This window comes from Phasianus colchicus, chromosome 32 (assembly GCF_987193195.1).
Source record: "Phasianus colchicus chromosome 32, bPhaCol1.hap1.1, whole genome shotgun sequence".
Classification (NCBI taxonomy): Eukaryota; Metazoa; Chordata; class Aves; order Galliformes; family Phasianidae; genus Phasianus; species Phasianus colchicus.
This window is the reverse complement of record NC_143467.1, coordinates 986,118-1,009,494: the sequence shown is the minus strand read 5'-3', so window position 1 is coordinate 1,009,494 and position 23,377 is coordinate 986,118. Positions and strand designations below refer to the sequence as shown.

General features: G+C 53.9%; 2 protein-coding genes and 1 long non-coding RNA gene across 4 annotated transcripts in view; 1 reads left to right on the top strand and 2 right to left on the bottom strand.

Moving 5' to 3' along the window:
* The window catches only part of LOC149913991 (uncharacterized), a 112,013-nt gene extending 96,674 nt beyond the window's left edge, over nucleotides 1–15,339 (bottom strand). For both annotated transcript variants that reach the window (XM_090127988.1, XM_090127991.1), the window contains exon 1: nucleotides 13,858–15,339. The gene's annotated coding sequence lies outside the window, so the exon portion shown is untranslated. The remainder of the gene's footprint in view (nucleotides 1–13,857) is intronic.
* Nucleotides 5,745–9,787, bottom strand: LOC149913992 (coiled-coil domain-containing protein 81-like). The gene is made up of 8 exons (XM_090127999.1): nucleotides 9,463–9,787; nucleotides 9,241–9,302; nucleotides 8,653–8,806; nucleotides 8,198–8,454; nucleotides 7,927–8,012; nucleotides 7,197–7,288; nucleotides 6,581–6,677; nucleotides 5,745–6,269 (listed from the first exon to the last, which is right to left on the bottom strand). The coding sequence occupies exons 1-8, from the start codon at nucleotides 9,596–9,598 to the stop codon at nucleotides 6,044–6,046; spliced, it is 1,110 nt and encodes a 369-aa protein (XP_089984125.1). The 5' UTR covers nucleotides 9,599–9,787; the 3' UTR covers nucleotides 5,745–6,043.
* A 2,669-nt stretch (nucleotides 15,340–18,008) lies between the features above and the next one.
* On the top strand, nucleotides 18,009–20,766 carry LOC149913990 (uncharacterized). Its single transcript, XR_016460729.1, has 2 exons — nucleotides 18,009–18,328; nucleotides 19,290–20,766. It is a non-coding gene; the product is annotated as an uncharacterized LOC149913990 (long non-coding RNA).
* Nucleotides 20,767–23,377: the final 2,611 nt, after the last annotated feature.

Genomic DNA, 23,377 nt, shown 5'->3' with positions numbered 1-23,377 from the left:
TTTTTTTCCTGTTTTTTTTTTTTTTTTTTTTAATCATAGGTTTTCCTTTAAGCCCCCCTTCATTTCCTCTTCTCCCATCCCCTCCCCTCTTTTCTCCCTTACCCTCACCTCCCTTGCTCCTCCCCTTCCCCCTGCCTTAGCCTACCATTACCTTCCCTGCCTTTCACTTACCTTCTCCTCACTTCCTCCTCCTTGATGCTCTTGGCTTTTGCTGCTACCTTGATGCCCAATCTCAACACTTGCCTGCTCTGCTCGCTGCTCTGCCAAATGGATTAAAGTTTACAATAGCAGTTTGAGAGCTGAGAGACTGTGAGAAAATAAATAGAAGCATTCATCTTCTATACGTCAAATAAGTACAAAAGTGATGAAGCTAAATGTAACACACATTATATTAATTGACTGATATTAATAAAGGGACATTCACTTTTGAAATACTCAACTACATTTCCATTAGTTGGTACTAGAGATCACGTCTGGACCACAGCTGCCCTAGGGATCTGAAAGGCACCTAAGATTTGTGCACTGTAGTTCTGAACTCTATTCAAGAGCCCAGCGAAGCTGAGATGATGGACAGCCGGGCTTAAAATGCTGCAGTATCGTACTGATACAAGAATTTCCTGCCTCTGTTTAATCAGGAGCAGGATTATTTCACAGTAGCATTTCAATTAGTTTACTTCTAGAGCTTTCTGACAGACGTGGGTTCTAGAGAGGGATTTGAAGGAGAGTACAGTACCTGGCAAACAGACACGGTACCTAACGACCATGGAATCTAACATGCAGGAGTTTGCCATCAGACACAAGTTCCTGAATCACGCAGCAAAATCCAGAAGCAGTGCAAAGCTCTTCATTCACACTTAAGGTATGTAACTTCTGAAGAGTTGTTACGTGCCCTTAACACCTGGGCACAGAATTGTACTTCTGTGCCTACTCACCATGAAATGCCTCCACTGCTGCTTCTGGTCAGCTTAAGGCCTCTTTGGTTAGAGACTGAATCCAACGTGCTGGCTCTGTTTTACTTATGCACAGCAGGTTCTGAAGGGCAACCAGAAACGTGAACAGAGGTTATGTTGGAAGCAAAAAAGCAGCAACAGAGCTTCCAGCGCACAGGCAAACCAAATGCACGCTTGGATTCCCTTTTTGCACAAATAGAAGCTAAGAAAATAAACTGAAATTATTCCCAGTATTTATTTCCTTCTCAATGAAAATTTGAGCTAGGTAACTTGACAGATTCCTTTACCTGTGTCTTCCACAGGTGTTTTTCTTTTCTTTCTTCTTTCTTTTTTTGTTTCTTTGTTGCATTTTTCTTCCTTCCCTTCCTCTCCCTGCAGACTCTCCAGGATATTTCAGCAGTCCGGAAAGAAAAGGGCTTCAGGTGCTTATCTTTGAAAGCTCGAGGATGAGTGAATTTGAAATTGTACAACTGGTTTCTAAAGAGCTGACCACATAGAGACACAATGCTTTAAACACGGCTGTGAAAACCAACTCTGCCAACAAACATATGGGTTTTTGAGTACTCAATAAAAATAAGTGAATCACAGAATGGTTGAGGTTGGAGACACCTCTGGATCCTTGTGCTCAGCAGACTCAGGGCAGGGTTCCTGGGACCACGTCTAGACTGCTTTTGGAGATCCCCACGGATCCACCCCACAACCTCTCCAGGCAGCCTTTGCCACTGCTCTGACATCTGCACAGCACAGAAGTGCTTCCTGCTGGTCAGACAGAACCTGTGTTCCAGGTTGTGCCTACTGCCTCTTGTCCTGGCACTGGGCACCACCCAAATGAGCCTGTCTCTGACCTCTCTGCACGCTCTCTTCAGGCCTCTATAGACATTCCACACGGAGACATCCCAACTCTCTCAGCCTTGCCTCCTACAAGGGGCGCTCCAGGGCTTTCATCACCTTGGTAGCCCTGTTTTGGAGTCTTTCTTCTTCGTTCACGTGTCTTTTATACTGGGGAGTCAGAATTGGACCCAGTGCTTCAGGTGCAGACTCACCAACACTGAGCATAGGGGAAGAATCACCTCCCAGCACTCACAGGCAATATTCTGCCTAATGCAGCCAGGAAGCCATCAGCCTTCTTAGCGGCAAGGACACAGTGCTAGCTCACGTTCCACTTGGTGTCCACCAGGAGCCCCAGGCTCTTTCCTGCAGAGCTGCTCTCCAGCCGAGTGCCACCAGCATACACTGGTGCCTGGGCTGGTTTCGCCCCAGATGCAGGACTCTGCACTTCTCAAGGAACTCCATGAGACTCTCTATAATGAAGTTACCCCTGGAGGGATCCTGTTTTAGCAGGGGGGTTGGACTAGGCGATCTCCAGAGGTTCTTTCCAGCCCCTACAGTTCTACGATTCCGTGATCCTGTGTCAGCCACCTCACAGCCTGCTGAGTGCACTCTGGATGGCTGCATGGCCTCTGCTCAGTCAGTCACTGCCCCCACTTTTGGGACAGCTGGCACCTCCGGAGGGTTCACTCTGCCCTGCTATCCAGATCCTGAGGGAAGATATTAGAACAGGACCCACTACTGACCCCTCAGGAACTCCTGTCATTCATGGCCTCCAGCATGACTTACATCACTGAAATCCTCTTAAATAACCTTTTCTTTTTAAACATTCCCCGCTTATACTTTCTTAGAGGTATATGACTTCGTTTACTTCAAAGTCAGACTCCCTCATTGGTTCACAGCAGCTCCAAGCAAGAGGGATCATGACAGTGCAGGGACCAGCAGTACACAGTCCTTTCTACTTGGCTCCTTGTGTGAATTCGCTCTCCAACAACAGCCAGCAAGCTAAACACAACAACAAACTATTCCACCCAGAGGTTCCCAGACTCTTCAGGTTATTACCAACTCCAACAACATAAAATTAAGAACAATAATAAAACATACCCTCTTCATTTATGGCATCTTTAGGCAGAATCAGCAATGCATTTATTTACTCACATAGTCATTAAACAGCACGGAGCTGCCTGCTGCACTTCCAGCCCCAGTTTGCTTTAACTATTTTAGCCTACACAACAACACAGGCAGTCATCAGCACAACGATCTTCAGGTAAGAGTAGAAGAGGGAAAGAGACAAAAGTCCCACGAAAGAACAAACAGAAAGCCTAGGCAGACAGACAGTGCTACAGCACTGCAGCTCACAACACCTCCTTACCCACAGAGGCTCTCCCTTCCCCCCCTTCCTCAATACGATTCAATCAAATCCCAGGCTCCTCCCCTAAAATGAGCTACAATTAATCCATGTCACAGAAAACAGTTGCCAATACAAGGCACTTGCTGTCAGCTCATGGCACCAACAGTCCCTCCAACACAGCATTTCCACTGCCAAACCTAACTGATTTCTCAACTGCAGTGCCCTTTCAGAAGGTATTACCCCCAAAAGGAAAAGAACTCAATCCAGAACACAAAGACAACACTGCTGAACCCATTCTGAAGACCAGGCACACACAACACAACAAAGAACACACCTCCATGCAGAGAGCCCTTACAGGGGGCAGCCAGCCCTGAAATGAGGTTAGGGAGGGGTGGCACCAGGCTCCACCCCTTTGCCAGACAGGTGAATTGCTTCCACCTGTCCTCCCCAGCAGAACAAGGGCTCATGAAGATGAAAGAGCAGTTGGCTGGGGAGGGGGACCTACATTGGCAGCTTGGGCTGGGCTGATGTGATCTTTTCTTCTTAGTCCTCTGCCTGAGGAGTTTGAGTGATCCACAAGGCAGATGTGGCAGCCCTGGCTGGTCTGCCTTGGGGCTGCGTGGAGCGGCTGCACTCAGCCCTTGAGGGAGATCCGGAATCTTTGGTAAAGCTGGCTGACTGGCTGGGGAACCCTTCCGAGGCCTGAAGCCTCCTGGCCGGCCAGTTGGGCCAGGCCGAAAGCTGGCTGGCCGTTCAGGGGAGCACTGCCAGGCGAAAGGTGGCCGGCCGGCTGGCCCATGGAGCTCTGCATTTCCAGACCTCTCCAAGCCAGCCAAAGGGGCACTGCCAGGCCAAAAGCTGGCTGGCCAGCCAAAATGGGGAACCCTGCCAGGCCAAAACCTGGCAAGCTGACTGACTCGGGTTGCACTGCCAGGCCATAAGACTCCCGGCCGGCCAGGGGGCCCTGCCAAGCCAAAAGCCGGCTGGCCTGTCAGGCGCTGCTTGCAAAAAGCTGGCAGGTCGGCCAGGGGGGCTCAGCCAGGCCAAAAGATGTCAGGCTGACTGACCCAGGTAGTCCTGCCACGCTATCCCGGCCGGCTGGGAGAACGTACCAGGCCAAAAGCTGGCCAGCCAGGGTCCCAGCCAGGCCAAAAGCAGGCCAGCGGCTTGAGAGGGCCGTGCCGGGCCAAAGGCTGGCCAGCCAGCCCAGCAGATGCTGCCAGGCCCAGAGCCGGCCAACCGGCTGGCCGGGGGGGCCCTGTGAGGTTTAAAATGGGCTAGCCCTTGAGACCCTGCCAGGCCAAAAGCTGGCCGGCCAGGTCAAAAGCTGGACCAAGGCGTGGGTAGGATGTGTCCTTCCTGTGGTCTGGGGCTTTGGTCTTCAGAGGCTGACACTTGGCAGACCCCGTTTCTTCTCTTATCAGTGGCAGCAATCCAGAGCGGGTGATGCAAGTCTCCTCAGGCAGGCTGGTTTCCCCACGAAGTGGTGATGCTGCCATCTGCTTCAGTGCGTCCAGCACTGGCCTGATCTTTCTTGCCCTCTGCCTGAGAAGTTTCGCTGAGTCACATGCCAGAAGTGGGAGCCGGGATGGTCTGCCTTGAGGCTCCATAGACTCAGCCCTCGAGGAAGATCTTCTCGACTCACTTCTGAAAGGTGTTGTTGGCCTGAAGGTGATGTGATGGGGTGAGGCCTTGGCTGTCTGCAGTTTTCGCACCGCACGCTCACGATGGGCTTTTCCTGCTTCCTGCACTTCATCAAGGAAGCGCACGTGTTTGGTTCCCGGTGCTCGGCGCAGGTCTTGTTGGCTTGATGTGCCTGCTTCCCCCTGCAGGTCAGAACGCTGAGGGGAGGCAGCCATTTCTCTGCCTCTCTTTATCCCTTCCCTACAAGTCGCCCAGCTGCAGTGTTTTGCTCCTAAGCTATGCCAGCACCTCCCCAAAAGCCCTTGTCTTCCCACCAGGGATCTAAAGGAGCAGCGAGCTGGAAGGAAAAAGTCCTCTCTGGCCTCACACTTAGCTACACCTTTGAGCTGCTGCAAAACCGTGGGCTTTGCTATGCTCTGCGTGTCACCGGAAGAGAGCACCGCATTGGAAAATGAGGAACTCGGGGTCCCAGGGCTCCAAGGAACGTAGCCACCCCATCTTTCAGAGCCAAGGGGTCTTGGAAGAGTCCCCATCGTCCCTCTGCTTCTCTTCAAGGAGATGGCACTGTCTCACTGCTATTATCAGAGTGAGAGAAGCTGCTAATCTACGTATACCTGACGGTGAGATTAATACACAAAGGGTAGATGTTAGCCTGTCCAGTTTATTGCAAATGCTGGTCATCTGGGGAGATGGGGAAGGGAAGACGGGCGATAGAAAAGATGGTTCAGATGTTGATCTCCAGATGTTGATCTTCAGTGGTGGGTCTTGAAGGGTTGCTGTTTGGTTGACGACTGCACAAACTTATTTCTAAGTCCAAAAGTGGTTGAGTCAGCCTTCCTTGGAGTGGCAGCTTCTGGCCTTAGGATCTCAGCAGAAACTCCTTTGTTCCCACCTCCCGGGCCTTGCCAGCAGATCAGATGGAGCAGGGAGGTGCCCACCTGCATCCCGGTCTTTATGAGATACGATGGTGTCCTTCCCCACTTCTCCCATACCAAGCTGGAGTTTCTGGTCACAGGCCAGATATTCTGCCAGTAAACACTCCTGAGCCCTCTTCTGAAGGCAAACAGCTCCCAAGAAATGCTTTGAAAGGTAAAATTGTCCACAAATGGATGTTGGTTGCTGCCACACGGACACTTCTCATCTGCTGCAGAAGTCAGCGTCTTACTGCAAGAAGTGCCTGAGAAAGCAAACTTTCAGCCACCAACAAAGAAGGGTTCAGGCAGGCACCCAGGAATGGCACAGACAGGAATTGCAAACCTGTCTGTGAGCCTCAGGTGGGGCTCTGCTCCTCCTGGGCACCCCACGCCCTGCTCAGCGTGGGCAGGACTGGACAGGACATCCCCCGCCTGGGGAGCTCCACTTTGATTGGTGGCAGAGTCTGCAGAGATCCAGTCCTCTTGTGCATCTTTGATCCTTTTCTTATGGTGGAGCACGTTCCCTTCTCTTCCTGGGGCTCCTCTTGGGCAGAAGATGCCCCCGGGATCACTGGCAGCTGACTGAAAGGACAGAGTGGGAGAGGTCTGCCTGAGTGGGGGATGGCTTTGGGGCCGTATCCTGCAACCCCGAGGCAGGACCCCTGGCTGCAACGCAGCCTTCCCTACACATAGCTCTCGGGTTGCACTGGTGCTTTCCTGAGGGCTGGAGAGGGGCCAGCCCTGTGAGCTGGGGGCTCCCAGCAGCCCCATCCCACCCCTCCACTGCTGCATTCACGTGCCCTGAACAGTGCCTGCCTGGCCTTGGGGAATGGGCTCTTGTCGGGGTGGGGAAACACAGCGTGCAGATCTGTACCCTGAGCCTGCAGTCTCACCTTGCCTTCCTCTTGTCCTTGCTTGTTCCCTCCTCAGACTCCACTACAGAGGTGACGTGGATCCAGCTGGGGAGGGGATGCAGTTCAGGAAATTTCCCTGCAATTGAGAAGGACAGATCTCGTCAGAGGAGACTGACTGTGGACCTGCTGGCCCGGTGACACGCAGGGGTGCTCAGTCTCCCAGAGCACCCGAGAGGGCTGCTCTGCCCCCCTTGCAGATGCAGTCTCCCTCTGTGCCCTCCGTGCCTCATGCCCAGCTCCTCCTCCCCAGGCTGCAGCTCTGTTTTGGGACTGCATTAAGGGCTTTGCTTTGGGAAAGAGGTTCTGGGTGGCGCCTGTGCGGTGACAGTGTCTTTTGGGGGCTCATTTCCTGGGGGAGAGGACAGGGACGAGGACCCCCCCTGCTCTTGCCATCCCCTGGGATGGGAGCACTTGTGGGAACGTGGCAGCCAGCATCTCAGATTTGATGAGGACGACGTGTGGTCGGGAGGAGAGGCAGTGCTGAGCTGGTGCGAATGGTTTCACAAGTCAGATCCTGTGGGTGATGGTGGGATGGGGATTTTGCCATCACGTGTTGGTTGCGTGTGGTATGGAGAGGGACTGGCAGCTGCTTTACCTTCCTTCCCCCGGCCAAGACGTAGCAAAGGGACTTTTGAGGCCTTGCAGGGTTTCCCGGGCGGTGGTTTGGGCGCAAACTCCCATTTAAACCTGTACAAAAGGAGAAGACGCGGTGTGAGCCAGGGCTCCGGCGGCCCTTTCTGCTGGCTGGGATCACCCTGCTCACAGGCAGATTCTCACATCGCCTGAAGGCCATCCTTCCCCAGGATCGACTGAGCCCCAGAACCAAGGACTGTCCTGGGAAACGGAGTCACCCGGCCACGATGGGGTGAAAATGTCACCTACATCCCTTCATCTCTTCCACCAGATGTACCTCTCGAGAGAAGGTCAGCCTTCCCTGAGTTCCCTAAGCACCGTGACCTGTGACCTGAGGTGTTAGCGAGCACCAGGGGAGCCTGGCACGCTGCCTCTAAGAAAGCATGGAGTGTGGAGCAGGGTGGATTCGCGTGGCCACATTCCATGACCGCCCTGCAAGGATGGGGACTTGATGACGCTATTGGAGCAGATAAGCTACCCTGTTTTCCTGGCCCACCCTGAGCCAAGGCTTTCCACCTTACATGTTTTCAAGTACACTCTGCAGGACAAAGGTATATTTGACTTGGGAGACTCAAGCTCTACCCGAAAGTAAGAAGTGGTATAAAACGGCATGAGAGAGAAGGAATACGGGGGGGTGGAAGGATGCCGTAGGCAAGTGGGGAAGCAGGGGCTGCAGCCACAAACATCCTCACCTGGGAAAGACGATGACTCGGCCTGAGGAGGTCAGCGAGGCTACAGCTGCCATCCGGGACACCAGCATGTTCAGCAGCCAGGGGACCTGCAGGGGAGGAGCAGGGGAGGATGCGGGACGTCCTCGTCACGGCTGAGGCACTGGGGACACGAGGAGCTGACGGCAGCACAGCTCTCGCACGGCCCAAGCAGCCAGCCAGCGCCTGGTGAGCCATGTGCAGGCAGCTCTGGGCTCGTGGGACTGCCCAGGCCACGGAGAAACCTACAGCTCACCTTGAAAACAACTTTCTCTAGGTTCTCCTTCCCGCTGATCCTCTCCAGGAAGTCGTAGTAGAACTTGACGTGGACTCTCGTTCCCTCGATGAGGAGCACTCCGATGTCCTTCAGGACAAAGGCGATGTTCTCCCCCTTCTTCAGGCAGTGGGAGACGAGGGACGTGGTGCCGAATATGCAGGCCTTCGCAGTCTGCCGGCTCACAGATGCGGCCGCGGCCACCTGAGAGTATTTGAGGGCCTCCACCTCCTTATGGCCTGGAAAATCACACGGCAGAGTTTGTCATGCGGCGGCTCTTCCACGGCTGCTTCCCAAGTGCTGCTTCTTGCAGTCACCACCCAGGACAGCCCCATATTTGCACGGACTCCATGCAGGGAGGGTGAGGTTTGCTTTTGCAATGGATGGCTCCATTCGTCCTGTCTGTGCAGCAAGAAGGGGTTTAAGCCTCCTCGTACCTGGCAGGTAATCCTTGTTATCCGCGAGGTTACGGATGCCCGCAAGGTTCCTGGCCAGGTGAAACGCAGGCCACTGAAGAGTCATGGTTCCATCCTCAGCCTCGATCCGCTCGGAGGCAATGCTGAAGGAACCGAGGGTGGGAATTCGGACTCCCTGCACGTGGAAGAGAAGGGAAGGGCTGAAGTGTGAAGGCTGGAGGAAGAGCTGAAGGTTGCCCCGTCCACGGACGGTGCTTTGGGTCCTGCTGTGCCCTCTCCCACTGTTCGGAAGCTCAGGCAGGGCGTTGGGAGAGCTTTGGGAAGGAGCTGCCCGCTCCTCCCCCTCCCTTCGCCCTCCAAAAACGCGGCACAGCAGTCAGGGCAGAAGCAGCCTCGTGGAATCCAGAAGCTTGCAGAGCTTGTGAGCAGCCCCAGCACACTTGGTGCAGCCATACCACGCATGCGGGAGGCCCACTGGTACCCGAGAGGCATTTTGGGGGTGAATAGCCTGCTTTCCGTGGAGGGGAAGAGTCATTGCGTTCTGTGGCCCAAGGCGAGGGGACTCCCCACCCCTGCAAGCAGACAAGTGGGAAGAAGGCGCCGACCCACCTTGCGCAGCAGGAGCTGCTCTTGGACATAGACAGCCACCGCATCCCAGACAGCAACTTGCTCTGCAGGGCAAAGGAAAAGCAGGTCACGCTCTGCTTCTGCTGCTTCTCCTGCTGGCTCAGGGCAGGAGGGAGGTGGCAGATGGAAAATGTCGTCCCTGTCCCCAGCCCCACACGGAGGCAGCCCTGAGACAGTCCCCGTGCCGGCTGTGGGCCCGCGTACCTTTGGCGGTGACCTCTGGCATTCTGTAGCCCCGCTGTGTGGCGGGGCCATCCTCCCAGAATTTCATCTCGGTCTGCTTCACACCAGCACGATGCTCCCTGTTGGCAACAGCCATGCCGGAGCCCAGCCAGTTCATGAGCCCCGTTCTACTGTTCAGCCTGGTGCCATGTGGTGTGGAATATTGCTTTGGCCCTTCTGGGTCGGCAGTCCTGGTTCTGTCCCCTCCCAGCTCCTCGTGCCTCCCCAGCTCCTCACTGGCAAGGCAGTCTGAAGAGCTGACGACGCCTTGGCTGAGTGGAAGAACTGCCCAGCAACAGCCAAAGCATCGACATTATTCTCATACAGAATCCAAAGGACAGGAAGCACACACAAAGAAACAGGGTCGGTTGGGTTTATGCCAAGGTTTTGGTAGCAGGAGGCTGAAGGTATGGCTTCTGGGAGAAGAGACCAGGACCAACCGTTCCTGCAGACTCCTCCAAAACCCCTTGGCCATTGGCACGTGTGATGGATGTATTTCACAGAATCATCACAGAACCATAGAATGGCTGGCCTGGGTTGAAAAGGACCTCAAAGATCATCTCGTTTCCACCCTTGCAGGGTCGCCAACCACCAGACCAGGCTGCCCAGAGCCACATCCACAATTTGCTGGCAGTTCTTTGTGTGCACAATGGCCACAAATCCAATCAGGTCCCTTTAGTGCTACTGATCAAAGGGTCCATCCCATTCATCAGCCAGTTTATGAGCTTGAAAGTATGTGGCGGTGAGAGGTCCAAAAGGACACCCTGCCACATTGCAGTTCCAGCCATGACCAGTATCACTCTCATTCCTGCTCCACTTTCACCTCCAAGCTCCCTGGAGGCGTCAGGCCTCCAGGAGCATCTCATACCTCCAGCTTCAGTCAACAGGGTGTTGTTGGCGGAGGACTAGGAGTGAGAGAACCCTTGTCCCAGTCCCAGCTGATTGTATGTACCACCCCCATTGATGCACAGTGGGGCTTCCTGCTCGAGGTCCCTTTTCAAAACCCATTTTACGATAAACCCAAGTGCAATTGCTTGTCCCAACGTAGATACCACCTGGCTGAGTACGATTCAGACAAAAAATCCCCACAGTGGCATTTTGCATTGGCCATGGAGATGGATTCTTCCCAGCGGGTAGCGCGGTTGATTCTGCTGTAGCTGCTTGCCAGCCATTTAGGGGCGATAGGAGTTGAAACCCAGGGTCAGGTTTCAAGTCCCATGGGTCCTCCGCAGACCTAACAGTTACTCAGCCTATAGACATTTGCTATTTGCTCAGCCAGTTGGAAGAAAAAGGGTTTTTTATATCCCACCCCTTCCCATCCCTGAAGTTTTGGGGAAGATGACCAACTGTGACAGGAGTTGCAACACATACTATCCAGCAAAATAACAAAAATGACATTTTGGTCAAACGTTGCAAGACTAATCACCAAAGCACCAATGATTAAAGTCAGCTGTCGGCCTCCCTGTGTTCAGTCACGGTCCCTCAGGAGTCTTCTGTAAAATAAAACAGACATCGGCTTGCCCTTTTGAGCTTTGTTAATACGGTTAAAATGAGGGAATAATCCAGCGAGTGTTAATTTTATATTCCTGTTCCTGGACATCGTTAGCCTTGCAAGCATATTTATTATTCCGTTAGGGTCAGGGGGACTGGCCCCACACTAGGCAAGTCAACCAACACAGGCTGGCCAGGGAGATAAGAGGGCTTCCCTGGCTTATCTGCATCTGGATCGAGAGTGACGGGCAAGAGTGGTGGGGCCTTGGGACAGAAGGCATTAAATCGAGGACAGCCATTAATTCCCCAGCAATCGTTAATTCTTCTGACTGCCTCAGAGGTGCTGGTGGTCCAATGGGGTTCTTCCAGTCTCAGGAATTTCTGAAGGAGGACGTTGGATCATTCCACAATGCCACTAGCTTGGCTGTAGCAGGGGATGTGAAAGATCCAACGAATGCCTTCCTCTCTGGCCCATTCTCCTACACCTCTGCGGTGAAATGGGAGCCATTGTCTGATTGGAAGGCAGCCGCTGCCTTCTGACGCTCCTCCTCTCGGTCCTTCAGCTGCAGCTTCTGCATCATCTCCACAAGGCTTTTCGTTGCACAGGACTGGAAAGAAACAAGGCGAGTGTAGGAAGAGGACACCACTTCCCTCGGGAAATCTCTTCCGTGTCCGACAGACGGAGGCCCTGGGAACAACAGGAGCCGTGTCTGTGCTCACCAAGGACTCACCTCTGCTCGTGCAGCAGCAGCTCTCTGAGAAGCCTTCTTCAGTTCCACGCTCCTCTCTTTTCGTCGCTGTCTTCTTGCTGTAAGGCAAGAGAAAAGATGAATTTGTTTTGTCGACAGCAAAACTGCAGAAACATGGGTACCGTAAAAGCAGATGGCAGAAAAAAGACAAAGGGAGTTGGACTAGGAAGCCTCTCAGTGAATGACATTTCCATGGGACGTGCAGACCACCACCATGGAGCTAACGGAAAGAGGCGGGCTTGCGCATTCTGGCACCTCACTGCCCTTGGACTTTGTAGCCTTCAACCCATTGCCCCTGTACAGAGAAGGAAAAAGCAAAGCAAACCCTAAGCAAACTCGGGGTGCTTGAAAAGGGAAGCAGCTCAGCACGGCGGTACCACAGCACCTGCTCACCTCTTCGCCTGGAGCTCCGCGCTGCGGCAGGCCCAGGCTGTGCTGCTGGAGCCGGCACGCTGTCTCCGCTCTGACCCCTCGCTCTCTTTTTGGCAGGCAGCTGCGCTGCTGTTGGTCTCCCTTCTTCCAAGCCCTTGCGTTTACATCCAGCCTGGGCCTTGGAGACGGAGCGGGGGCACACAGCAGGGGAAGGTCTTCCCCCTGTGCTGGACCTGCTCTTCTAGGAAGCCCTCCAGCCCGGAGAGGAGCTTCAGCTGCTGTTTGGTGACAAGCTCTCTCAGAACGCACCTGCTGCACCACTTTCACAGAGATATTGCCATTTGGCTCAGCACCAATCTCTGTTAAGAAAGGAGAAGCAACAAGATTTAGCAAGAGCCCAACGCTACTTTCAGTCTGCAAAATGGGCCACAATGCTAGGACATCTCATCTGGAGTGTTCACGGTCATGGATCTTAGGATCTCGGGTGAACCGTGGTTCACATTTCTAATCAGTACAGGAATGCTAATGTGATTATGACCACAGCCAACACACGACAAAAACAGTCCCAGCAAGGGACAGACAGAAAGCCTAATTAGAAAGACGGTGCACCAAACCCCGATGCCTGTTGTGTGCCTGGACCTCTCTTGGGTGCCATGTCACACTCGGTGCTCCCCCTCTGCCTTTCCGCATGGCTGCGCTTCAGAGGAAGGCCACTGGCATCAGCTTCTGACAGAAAGAAAACAAGGAAGACATGAAGAGCATCTCCTTGGAGGAAGAGTTCAGCACAGTCAGCCACAAACTTCTGGTCCTCAAGCGTAGTTTCTTCAATTGGCCTTTCCGCTGCTACAGCGTTGTGCCACTTCTGCAGTCAGCACAGAACTGCACAGAACTGCCCTTTCTTCTCTCCTCCATCACACACTGCCCTTCATGCTGCCCTATTTAGAGGCAGGTACCCACACCACAGCTCACAAGAGCTTCTTACCTGCGGAGGCTTTCCGTTTCCCCCCATGCCCAGCACCATTCCACGGACACGCAGGCTCCGTCCCTACAACAACAGATCGTGTGTCGATTTCACAGACACCAGGAGCAGCATTGTCCTGTGAGCCCACGTCCACCCCGCAAAAACCAAAGGACACTGTTCTACAGCCAAAACAGAAACTGATGTTTAAACTGCAGTGCGCTCACACAAAGCATTACTGCTCTCATTCCTGCTCAGAGGGCAGCAGAGGAACCCCGGTCTGCCTGGCAGCTCTGCATTCTGCAGAGCAAAGGGGCACCAGCAAACAGAAGGTGCAGAAGCTGAGGAAGGTATTTTTTGGCCCTAAAAGGAATTCACCCAGCTCTGAGCACCACGGTTTATGCACAAACATCTGTCTCACTACTGCCATCCACTGCCACTGTTGGCGTCTCTAATGTAAAGTAACAATGGTCACTTGACATCCCCTACAGCACTGCACCTGCCCAGAAGTAATACTCAACATTCATTCCTACATACTCCATGACACAGGACTGAAGAAACTCACTTTTGCATGGCAGTAAGGACGGCCCGTCCCCATCGCGTCCCTCTGTGCCCAGCAGTGGATTTCCAAGGCAGTAATGACATTTCATCGCCCTCATCGCATGGTGGGATGGAATCTCAGCAAGAACCCATTTCCCCCAGAAACAGCCGTGCTGAGGGGCACCGCTGGAGCTGGGAACTCCTCCCCAGCCCAGCTTTTCTGCTGAGACACCTCCCGGCAACCAGCCAGCAGCAAACCCAGCTCACCTGCTCACTGCTCAGCCCGAGCTGTGCCCAGCTCACACACACGCCGCAGCGCTGCTTCCGACGGGCTCTCGCAGGGTGATCTCTCTCAAGGAAGGCTCAATAACAGCTCAGTCTCTGCGTGCAGCACGCTCACCAGAGCACCAGCTCTGCTCACCAGCTGTGGCACAAACGCTCCCAGCCCAGCAGCCACTGTGACCTCAGCGAGTGCCCGCATCGCTTCTGTGCCTTCATCGTAAGTGAAGGAGATGGACGCCTCCCAGATCCAAATTCTAGGAAACCAACACCCTGGTCACCCAGTGGGGCTATGGGACGTAAAATAACGGAGAAGTGAGGATGACTTCTGCGCAGCCCAATAAAAACCGGGAAAGGCCAGTACGGCCTCCCGTGGTCGATGGAGTCCCAGGGGAACTAGCAGGAAGCAACAGGAACGCACATCTGGATGCCCCAGGGCCGGTGCTGGCCTCTGACTGTGGCTTTAGGCCCAGGGCTGGTGCTGTCTGGCTGGCTGTGGTTGGAGCTTTAAGCCCAGGGCTGGTGCCGGCCTCTCTGTGGCTTTAGGCCCCGGGACCCTTCCAGCCTCTCAGGCTGTGGCTGTGTCTCTTCACCCCAGGGCCTGTGCCGGCCTCACTGGCTGTGGCTGTGCCTTCAGGTCCTGGGGCCAGTGCCAGTCTCTCAGGCCCCACGACTGGTGTTGGCCTCTCAAGCTCTGGCTTTAGGCACTAAAGCTTGTGCCAGCCTATAACAACGTGCATTTCAAAATAGTTCATGTCAGTAAATGAAAGCAGGAGAGCACTGAGCTCTTCTGGGTATTTCTAGAACTGGGACAGAGACAGGAGAGCGTGCTTGGTTGAATACAGCAATCTCTACAAAAAGAAAAAGTACAAGGTAATAGTCGTGTTTTTTTCTTCTAGTCAGCATGCCATAACTAAACCTTCCATACTAAGGCTTATACCTTGATAGGGATGTTCCCTTCACCTCACACCTTTAGCACAACACCTTCTGTTGAGATTCCCACCAGTGAAGAAGTATTAGTGCCACTCCTTGCTCCTTGCTGCTAGGATGGGCTGTTTGAAGACTGATGCACGTGCTGTGATCAAATCTCTCTTGCGGGAATAAAGTGCTGAGCAAAAAGAATGTCTGGGCCAGGTGACCTCAGAAGTCTGGCTTTTCTGGATGATGGCAGCTGATGGCAACAGGTATTCTTGTGACTGTTCAGCTTTTAACACGAGTCAGGTGTGCTGCAGCAAGAACCATCAGGCTCTGAAATGCCTTTAAACACGCACACTACCTGTTTCTGTCCTGCCGTGCCATCTTTGTTTCTTATTGTGCAGGTATCTTTACCAGCATGTATTGGGCTTGTTTGCTTGTGGAAGGAACAACGTTATGTGTAGTTTTCACAGTGAACTTCTGTTATGATTTCTGTGTACATTTAATCCTAAGTATCACGAGTGCTGCAAGAAAGGGCCCTGCCAGTGCCAGTGAGGTCCTCTGCGTGACGGACCCCATGTGGAGGGAAGCGTAAAGGATGGCAGCTCAGAGTCCTCTCTTGCCAGCTTCACGTGTTGGATTTTGAGCTTTTGAAGCGTGCTCTGTCTTTCTGAGGTGTTCCCTTCTGTTTCAGAGGAGAAGGGCTGCAGGGTGATATTTCTCTTGTGGCTTGCAGATGCGCTCCTTGGCACAGACCCCTCTCAGCCTGCAGCATTGTTTCCTTGGGCAAACCATTTTGCAGACTGTGGCTGTCCCAGATTCAGCCTTCTATTTCTCTGGTCTGACAAATACTTTACTCGGAGGAGGAAAGAGAGAATGTAGTTTAATGAGAACAACATTTGAGTGCTAACGCAGCGAGGTGAATGAGGTGTTGCCACAGGGGCAACTTGGTGCTGTTGAAGCACTGCCCAGTGACGAGGTCGGAGGTAACACCTGCTGGCAGAGGAGGAAAATGCTTCGGGACCGAGGTGAGGAGAGAATAAAACACGACGACTGAGCTGCCTGCAAAGGGCTGCTGGGAGAAGCTTGGTGCCAACGCTGAATTCATCTGATAACCTCCTGTGCACGTTCTACGTTTATTCCACCCTCCATCTTTCCCACAGCCATCCACGGGGCTCTGGGCAGCGGGCGTTTCTGTTGCTGGGGGTCCTGCTGCCACCTCGAGGTGCTGAGCCAAACTGCCACCTTCCGTGTGAAACTTGAGTTAAAAACGCAATTCTGAACCCGCAGCACCTCCAAGTCCCTTCAGGAGCCCCCAGCTACTGCCCTGAGCCCTCCGGTGTTCCCTGCTGCCCCTTAAAAACCTCGGGAGTGCCAGCAGCACCTCGTGCCTTAGGATGCCCGCTGGATTTCACGAGGATGCACTCATCTCCTGCGCCGTGATCATCGGCAGAAATATCCAACGGCGCTGACCCGAGCTGGGGGCTCAGCGGTGACATACAGGGAAACCTGAGCTGGACGAGCTGCAGCTCTCGGCTTGTAGGAAATATCCAAATAATTTTCTAGGACGGTATCTCTGATAAAGCAGGTTTTATTCGCAATTGCAATGGCGGGCCTCCTGCAAGCAGGAGAGCCCCGAGAAAACAGGGTTACATCTTTTTATCCCCTACTGCCCGACACTTACCTCCTTCTGCCCTGGTTCCTCATTGGCTGAGTACTGTAGGTTCACGCTCTTCGCGACGCTCCACTAGTTATACAAATACCGAGTAAATACAAATCTCCTGACGCCTAAACATATATCTTAATTGTTTAATTACCTTCTAACAGTTGTTTTCTCAACAGACATTTGGTCACGGTTTTTGGATATCTGTTTTATAACATAAACATAGCCCCTTGATTGTTTTATGACCCCCCCTTTAACATTTGTACCCCTTAACACTAAGTCATTGTTCTGGTCATTCATCTGTCCTTCCATAGAGATAAGCTCGGAAGGAGGATAGAAGGGAGTATCCTGGAGCCTGCTTATGGCATCCTGACATTCCCACAGAGTGTGACAGTTTTGCTTTGTGTAAAGGCCCTGACTCTTTGTAAGTTTGTTAAATGTATTTCACTTCTGCCGGTCTAATGAACAACGTTACAATATATTCTCTAGTTCCAAACACTATACACACATTGTTTAGAACATTCAAAATCTGCTGTGAGAACGAATTTGTTAGGTAATTCAGTAATTAAGTTTCTAAAAATGTTACCAATATGTGTATATTATTCTTACTTTTCGTACTAATTATTTCTAAGAATATGCTACAACTTAATTCTTTAGATCAATTGCCCTTCTCCATTGTTCACTGCAGAAACAACACTTTCACTTTCCACAGGCTCGCAGCAACCACCCCAACGTCCCCCAGCTGCCGGACGTGCTGCACGGGACGGGCGCCTCTGGGTGCGCACCGTCTGCACGGGCTGCGCAGCCTGCCTAGCGCAAGCAGGGGGAAGCGGCGCGGCGGTGGCAGCACTGCGGGGAAACCCGCTGTGCCGCAGCGCGAGCCTCCGGTCCTCTGCTGGGCACCGCCGGGCGCAGCCCGGCTCCGTCCTCGCCGCACCTCCGTGCGGGGACCGATGGCCGCGCCCGGGATCCCCCCGAGCCTCTTCTGCAGGCCGAGCCGCCCCAGCTCTCCCGGAATCCCACCCAACATTTCCCACGCGGTGCTGAGGAGGGCAGGGGACGCGGGGGGAGGAACGGCGCCGGCGGTCGCAGTCCTACGACACGGCCGTTTGTGCTGCCCGTCCTTCCCCAGCGGTGGGCACGGGGACGGGGCGGGCTGCTGGAGCTGCGGAAACGACCGCGGGCAGAAGCGCCGAGAAACGAACGCTAAGCGTGTCATCAACGAGCGCGCGGAGCAACGAACGGGGAAACGAGCGCGTTCCCAACCGGCTCCCGGCCGAACGGCGACTCCGGAGGACGGCTCGGCGCCGACGGGGGACGGACGGGCCGCCGCGCCGCCTTCCCCTGACCGCCCGGCGTCCCCGAGGCACGGGGCGGGCGGCGGCGGGGACGCGGGGCGGCGGAGCGCCGCTCGCCCCGCACGGAGCCCCGCGGCCGCGGCCGCCATCGGCGGAGAGCCCGCGCTCGGCCCCGCCTCCGCCGCGCTGCCATTGGTCGGCCGGCGGAACGGGGCGGGCGCTGCGGGGCGGGGGGTCCTTTCCGCCCGCGGTCGCGCCGTCGTTGCGTCATCGCCGCGCGCGGCCCTCGTGGCCCCGGCCCGGCTGCCCGCGCCGATGCCTGTCGCCGTGCGCCCGCTCCGCCATCCGGCAGCACGGGAGCTGCGGTTCTGGCTGCAGCAGCAGGAGCTCAGCGCAGCCCTGCACGGAGCGGTCCGGCAGCACTGTGTCCGGGTCTGCAGCCCCCAGAAGAAGAAAGACAGAGAGCTGCTGGAGAGGGTCCAGAGGAGAGCCACGAAGATGATCGGCGGACTGCAGCGCCTCCCCTACGAAGACAGGCTGAGGGAGCTGGGCTCGTTCCGCCTGGAGAAAAGAAGGCTGCGGGGTGAGCTCATTGCAGCCTTCAGTACCTGAAGGGAGCCTGCAAGCAGCAGGGGAATCAACTCTTTGAAAGGGGAGATAACAGCAGGACGAGGGGAAATGGTTTGACGTTGAGGGCGGGGAGATTTAGGTTGGATGTCAGGGGAAATTCTTTACAGAGAGAGCGGTGAGGTGCTGGAACAGCTGCCCAGAGAGGCTGTGGATCCCCGTCCATCCCTGGAGGTGCTCGAGGCCAGGCTGGATGGGGCCCTGGGCTGCTGGTCTGGTATGAAATGGGGAGGTTGGTGGCCCTGCGTGTGGCAGGGGGTTGGAGATCCGTGATCCTTGAGGGCCCTTCCAACCCTGGCCATTCTGTGATTCGGTTGTTAGAGTTAGGGTATGCTTAGGTCGTGGGTGGACTCGATGATCTTGAAGGTCTTTTCCTACCTGAGTGACTCTGTGGTTCTGCGGGGACGCTGTGTGTTGGATTGCTGTTCTTTGCAGAGCACCAGCACAGGGCAGGACTGGGGACTGGGATGATGGGGGTGGTGAGGGCAGTGTGCGGCCGTGGGCTCCTCAGGTGGTACCAGGAAACATCTCCACGTGTTTGTAGCTGCGTGGAGGTGTGCGTGTCTCCTGCTGTAGCAGAGATGGAGGGGATGGCGCTGACTGAGGGGCAGTGACTGGAGGCAGCACGAAGGCGCCGTGAGGCGGCCGCAGTCAGTCCGGCCGCAGCACAGACAGATGGCCCTGCGTTTGGTTTTCTTTCTGCCGGCTCCTTTGCACTCAGAACACTTCTGCCTCCCTCTCCCTTTTGCACTGACCTTTCTTTTGTGCTGCGATCTGCTTGTTTAATAGCCCTGCTTCCTGCTTATCGTCGTGCTTTACAGTCCCAATCTCTTCACCAGCACCGTGAAATGGCAGGGGTGGTACGTTCTCAGAACTGTTTGCTAGAAAACCAATGCTCTCTCTGTTTTTTATTGCAGTTGCCAGCTGCTGGTGGACCTGAACGATAAGAGAGTGACTAGAAAGATGGATTGCAGGAGGCAGTGTGATCCCACAGAGATGGCGCTGAGCAGGAGGCAGGAGAAACCCGTTTGTGAATGGCCGTTTTGAGCCAAACACAGCGCGTCGCGGTGCGCTGTGGAAGCACAGGATGGCTGATGATGGAAGGGACCTCTGGGTCCATCTGGTCCAGCCCTGCTCCAACAGGACCACCAGAGCTGGTGCCGGGACACATCCAGATGGGTTTGGAGATCTCCAGGAGGAGACACCGCAACCTCTCTGGTCCCTGTGGCAGTGCTGCGGCGCTTACAGTGCAGGAGTGCTCCTGATGTTTGGTGGCAACCTCTGGTCCTGGCACTGGGCTCCACTGGATGCAGCCTGGCCCCGTCCTCTCTGCCCCTCCCTGCAGGGCTTGATGGCCGTGGGTGGGATCCCCCTGAGCTGCCCTTCTCCAGGCTGAGCAGCTCCCTCTCTCTCAGCCTCCTGTCATGGCAGAGGTGTTCAGTCCCTTCACCACCTTGGTAGCCCTCCATTGGACTCTTTCCAGTACGTCCAGCTGTCTCTTGTACTGGGAGCCCAGACCTGGACGCTGTTCTCCAGGTGCAGCCTCACCAGTGCCAAGCAGAGCAAAAGTAATGGTGCAGAATAATGGTCCTTACCTGCTACAAGTCAGGACTGGGGCTATGATGGGAGCACACTGCTTTATGATTGACATGGAGAACTGCTAGGAAGAGGGCCTGGTGGGACTGAACACAGATGGCAGGTGGTCCAGCTTTTGTTTCACTGGAAACCAGATACTCCATGGGCAGCAATGTGGAGATATGTTCTCCTTGCAGTTGTTCCCCTGTGGCTTCTTTCTGATCTGCGTGGAAACTCCCACTAGAATAGGCTGCTGCATGAGACAGAGGCCTGATACAACATCACTTGTGTGGGTGGAGTTTTACTATCTCCTTGTTCATCTTTTATGTTTGTTTGTTTAATTTCAACTCTATCTGTGCATCTGTGTGAGTCTGCCTTTGCTCAATCCTTTTCTTGTGGCCTTAGGCAACAATCAAGGGGGTCTCAAGTTTTAGTGCTGAACAAGAAGCGCAGGCACTCAGGAAAGCCATGAAGGGCTTTGCTAAGTTGATCTCCCTCCCTCCACAGGTCAACTTTTATTTTTTCCCCAGCACTGGGAAGGGCTGCTCTGGTGGTTTGTTAGAGGGAAGCGTAGCTGCTTGCATTGCTCTGCTGCACAACTGCCCTAAAAATCGTTGGAAAGTGGAAACAGAACTGCCCTTCATGTCCCGAAATGCAGCTGCTCTGGTGGTGTGGGTCGTGGCACTTTGTGTGCATAGCTGTAGTCCTGGGGCTGTTGAGAGCTGGCTGTGTAGGGGACTGGAGGTGGCCCAAGAGCAGAGGGCACTTGTGATTCTTGTGCAAGCAGCCTGACTAGCTTCCATTTGTTTCTTGCAGGCACGGATGAAGATGTTCCTTCTGTCCTCGAAGGCCGTACCTTCTGCCAACTCCTTTCTCCTCTCTTGGCCTTCTAGGATTTGATTGATGACTTGAAGTCGGAGCTGAGTGGGAGTTTTGAGAGGGTGATCATTGGGGTGATGACTCCCACCACCACGTATGATGTGCACGAACTAAGGAGGGCTGTGAAGGTTTGGAAGTCTTCCTTTCGTGTTGCTTAAGTTCTGGCCAAGGACTTACTGCTTTGTTATGTATGTCTTCTTATTTTATATGAACTCTTAAAGAAACCTGGTTGCACGTCACGAGCAGTTGTTGGTACCTTAAATCTTGCCTTGGCGATTCCCTAGGGAGCAGGAACAGATGAAGGTTGCCTGATTGAAATTGTGGCTTCTCACACCAAGGAAGAGATTCGTCGCATTGATGAGAACTACAAGCTTTGTAAGTAGAGCAAAAGGCCAGGCCTTGTCCTGCTGTCTGACAGTCAGTCTGTGTGTGTGCAGGCAGACGTGAAGAGGAAGGAGTCTGGGGAACTTTTAGGTGTGACGCACTGGCCAGCCTCGGTGTTGCTGTTTGTCCAGAGAGAAGCTAGACTAGCATTTCACCAGCATCTGAGCTGGTGTAAATAAAATGGGGAGGAGCATTCTGTCTGTCAGCAGGACGTGTGGCTCTCTTGCCAGTTTCTTACTGTCTGCGCTTCTTAATTGGAGGCTGTAGCACTACTGATGACGGCTGCAGTGCTGCAGTGATGCTGAGAGCCCTGGGCCCAGTTCTGTACTTAGCAGGTTATGGCTGGCAAATGCTGTGGGCAGCACCCAGGTGGTGGCCCTGTTCCTAGTAGATGCTGTGTGTGTGTTCTTGCTAGAATGTGGCTGCTCCCTTGAGGATAACATTGTATCTGACACATTGTCCATGTTTCGAAGGGTCCTCGTGTCCCTCGCAGCAGTGAGCCACGCTGAGGGGAGAAGGGGGTGAATCTTCAGAGCTGTGGGCACAGCTCTGCACTCAGTGGTGAGGATCTCCAGGCTGGCTTTTTCACATGGGACCCTGTGTGTCCCATGGCCTGCTCCTCACATGCAGATTCTGCAGGGAGGAGACTCTGACTCTGGGTGTGCATGAGTGGTGTGGGCCCTTCTTTAAACATCCCAGTAAAGTGGGTTGCTGCTTGTTTCAGAAGGAAGCCCGAAGCACACCTGAGCTGTGTTTCGCTGTGTTTGTAAGCTGGTATTCCCTTTGACAGACTCCATTATCCATCTCCAGCAGCTGGTCCTGAATGGGGAGTTCTCAGGAGTTGTTTCCAGTAGATGCTCTGGTGAACTGAGTCTTCTATCCTTGTGTCTTTGCAGGGAAGCTGAGTTGAGGGAATGTATGTGGATGATGGCCTTGCTCAGCAGGATGCTCAGGTGTGTAGTAACATGCTTACTTCCAACCTGTTTGTGTCTGCGTGATGCGTGGTGAAGAGAAGACAACGTGTGAAATGGGAATAATGGTTCTAGTCTTGTTTCCAAGTCTCTAATGAGAGGTCTCTAGCCAGGCTGGTTACTTGGCAGGGGCAATGACTTTTGGTTGTGGGTTGCTGTGCCTGGTTGGTGCTTGTTGGAAAATACCCATGATCTAGACAAGTACGGGCCAGCAGTGCTCTAGCTCCGAGGAATTAAAGATCTCCTGTACGCCCAGTCTTCTCCACGAGCCTTACTTTGCCATCCATGATGTCTGTAAGTGCCTGTACGAAGCGGGGGAGAAGAAGTGGGGAACAGATGAGGTGCAGTTAGGTCCATCCTCTGTACACGGAACAGGGATCACCTACTGAGAGGTAGGACCCCTCCGCCGTGTCCTGGGTTTTTCTTTCCTTCCTCGTTTGTGCGTGGTGCTTTTGTAGGAGCTCCGTAGGTGTTCAGTAGATGGGAACTCCTCTGAGGCAGCAGGTGTCCTGGAGAGAGCCCCATTGCACCCATTCCATTCGGGCTGTTTTATTCCCTCCTGAGACTGAAAGGGACTTCAGAAACCTAAGTACACCTGACTGCAGCTCCAGCATGGAAAGCAGAGATCACCAAGTGATCTCCACGTCCTTGCAAAGCTCCAGCTTGTCATAATTTTCCAGGACGGTATCTCTGATAAAGCAGATTTTCTTTACAATGGCAGTGTTGGGCCTCCTGCAAGCAGGAGCGCGCAGAAAACAGTGTTCCACCTTTTATCCCCTACTGCCCAACGCTGATCTCTTTCTGCCCTGGTTCCTCATTGGCTGAGTACTGCAGGTTCACACTGTTTCGTGATGCTTCACTAATCACACATATGCCAAGTGAACACAAATCTTTGCCATCCAAACACAGATACCTTAATTGGTTAATTGCCTTCTAACCATTGCTTTCTGAACAAACATCTGGTCAGGTCAAGAGGCAGATGTGTCACCTCTCAGAAACGACTTGATTTCAGTGGCCTTAAACGGTCCCTGTGTGATGGTTATCTTCTTACTGACTCGCTGTCAAACACAGCCAGTGGATCTCTGTACGTGCAGTTTGGAGCTCCTAGCTAAAACAGACTGCATAAATGCAGATTACGGATATTCTTATCTCAGCACTCTTCTGAGATGGAGCATTCCAATTACAAGACCTTCAGT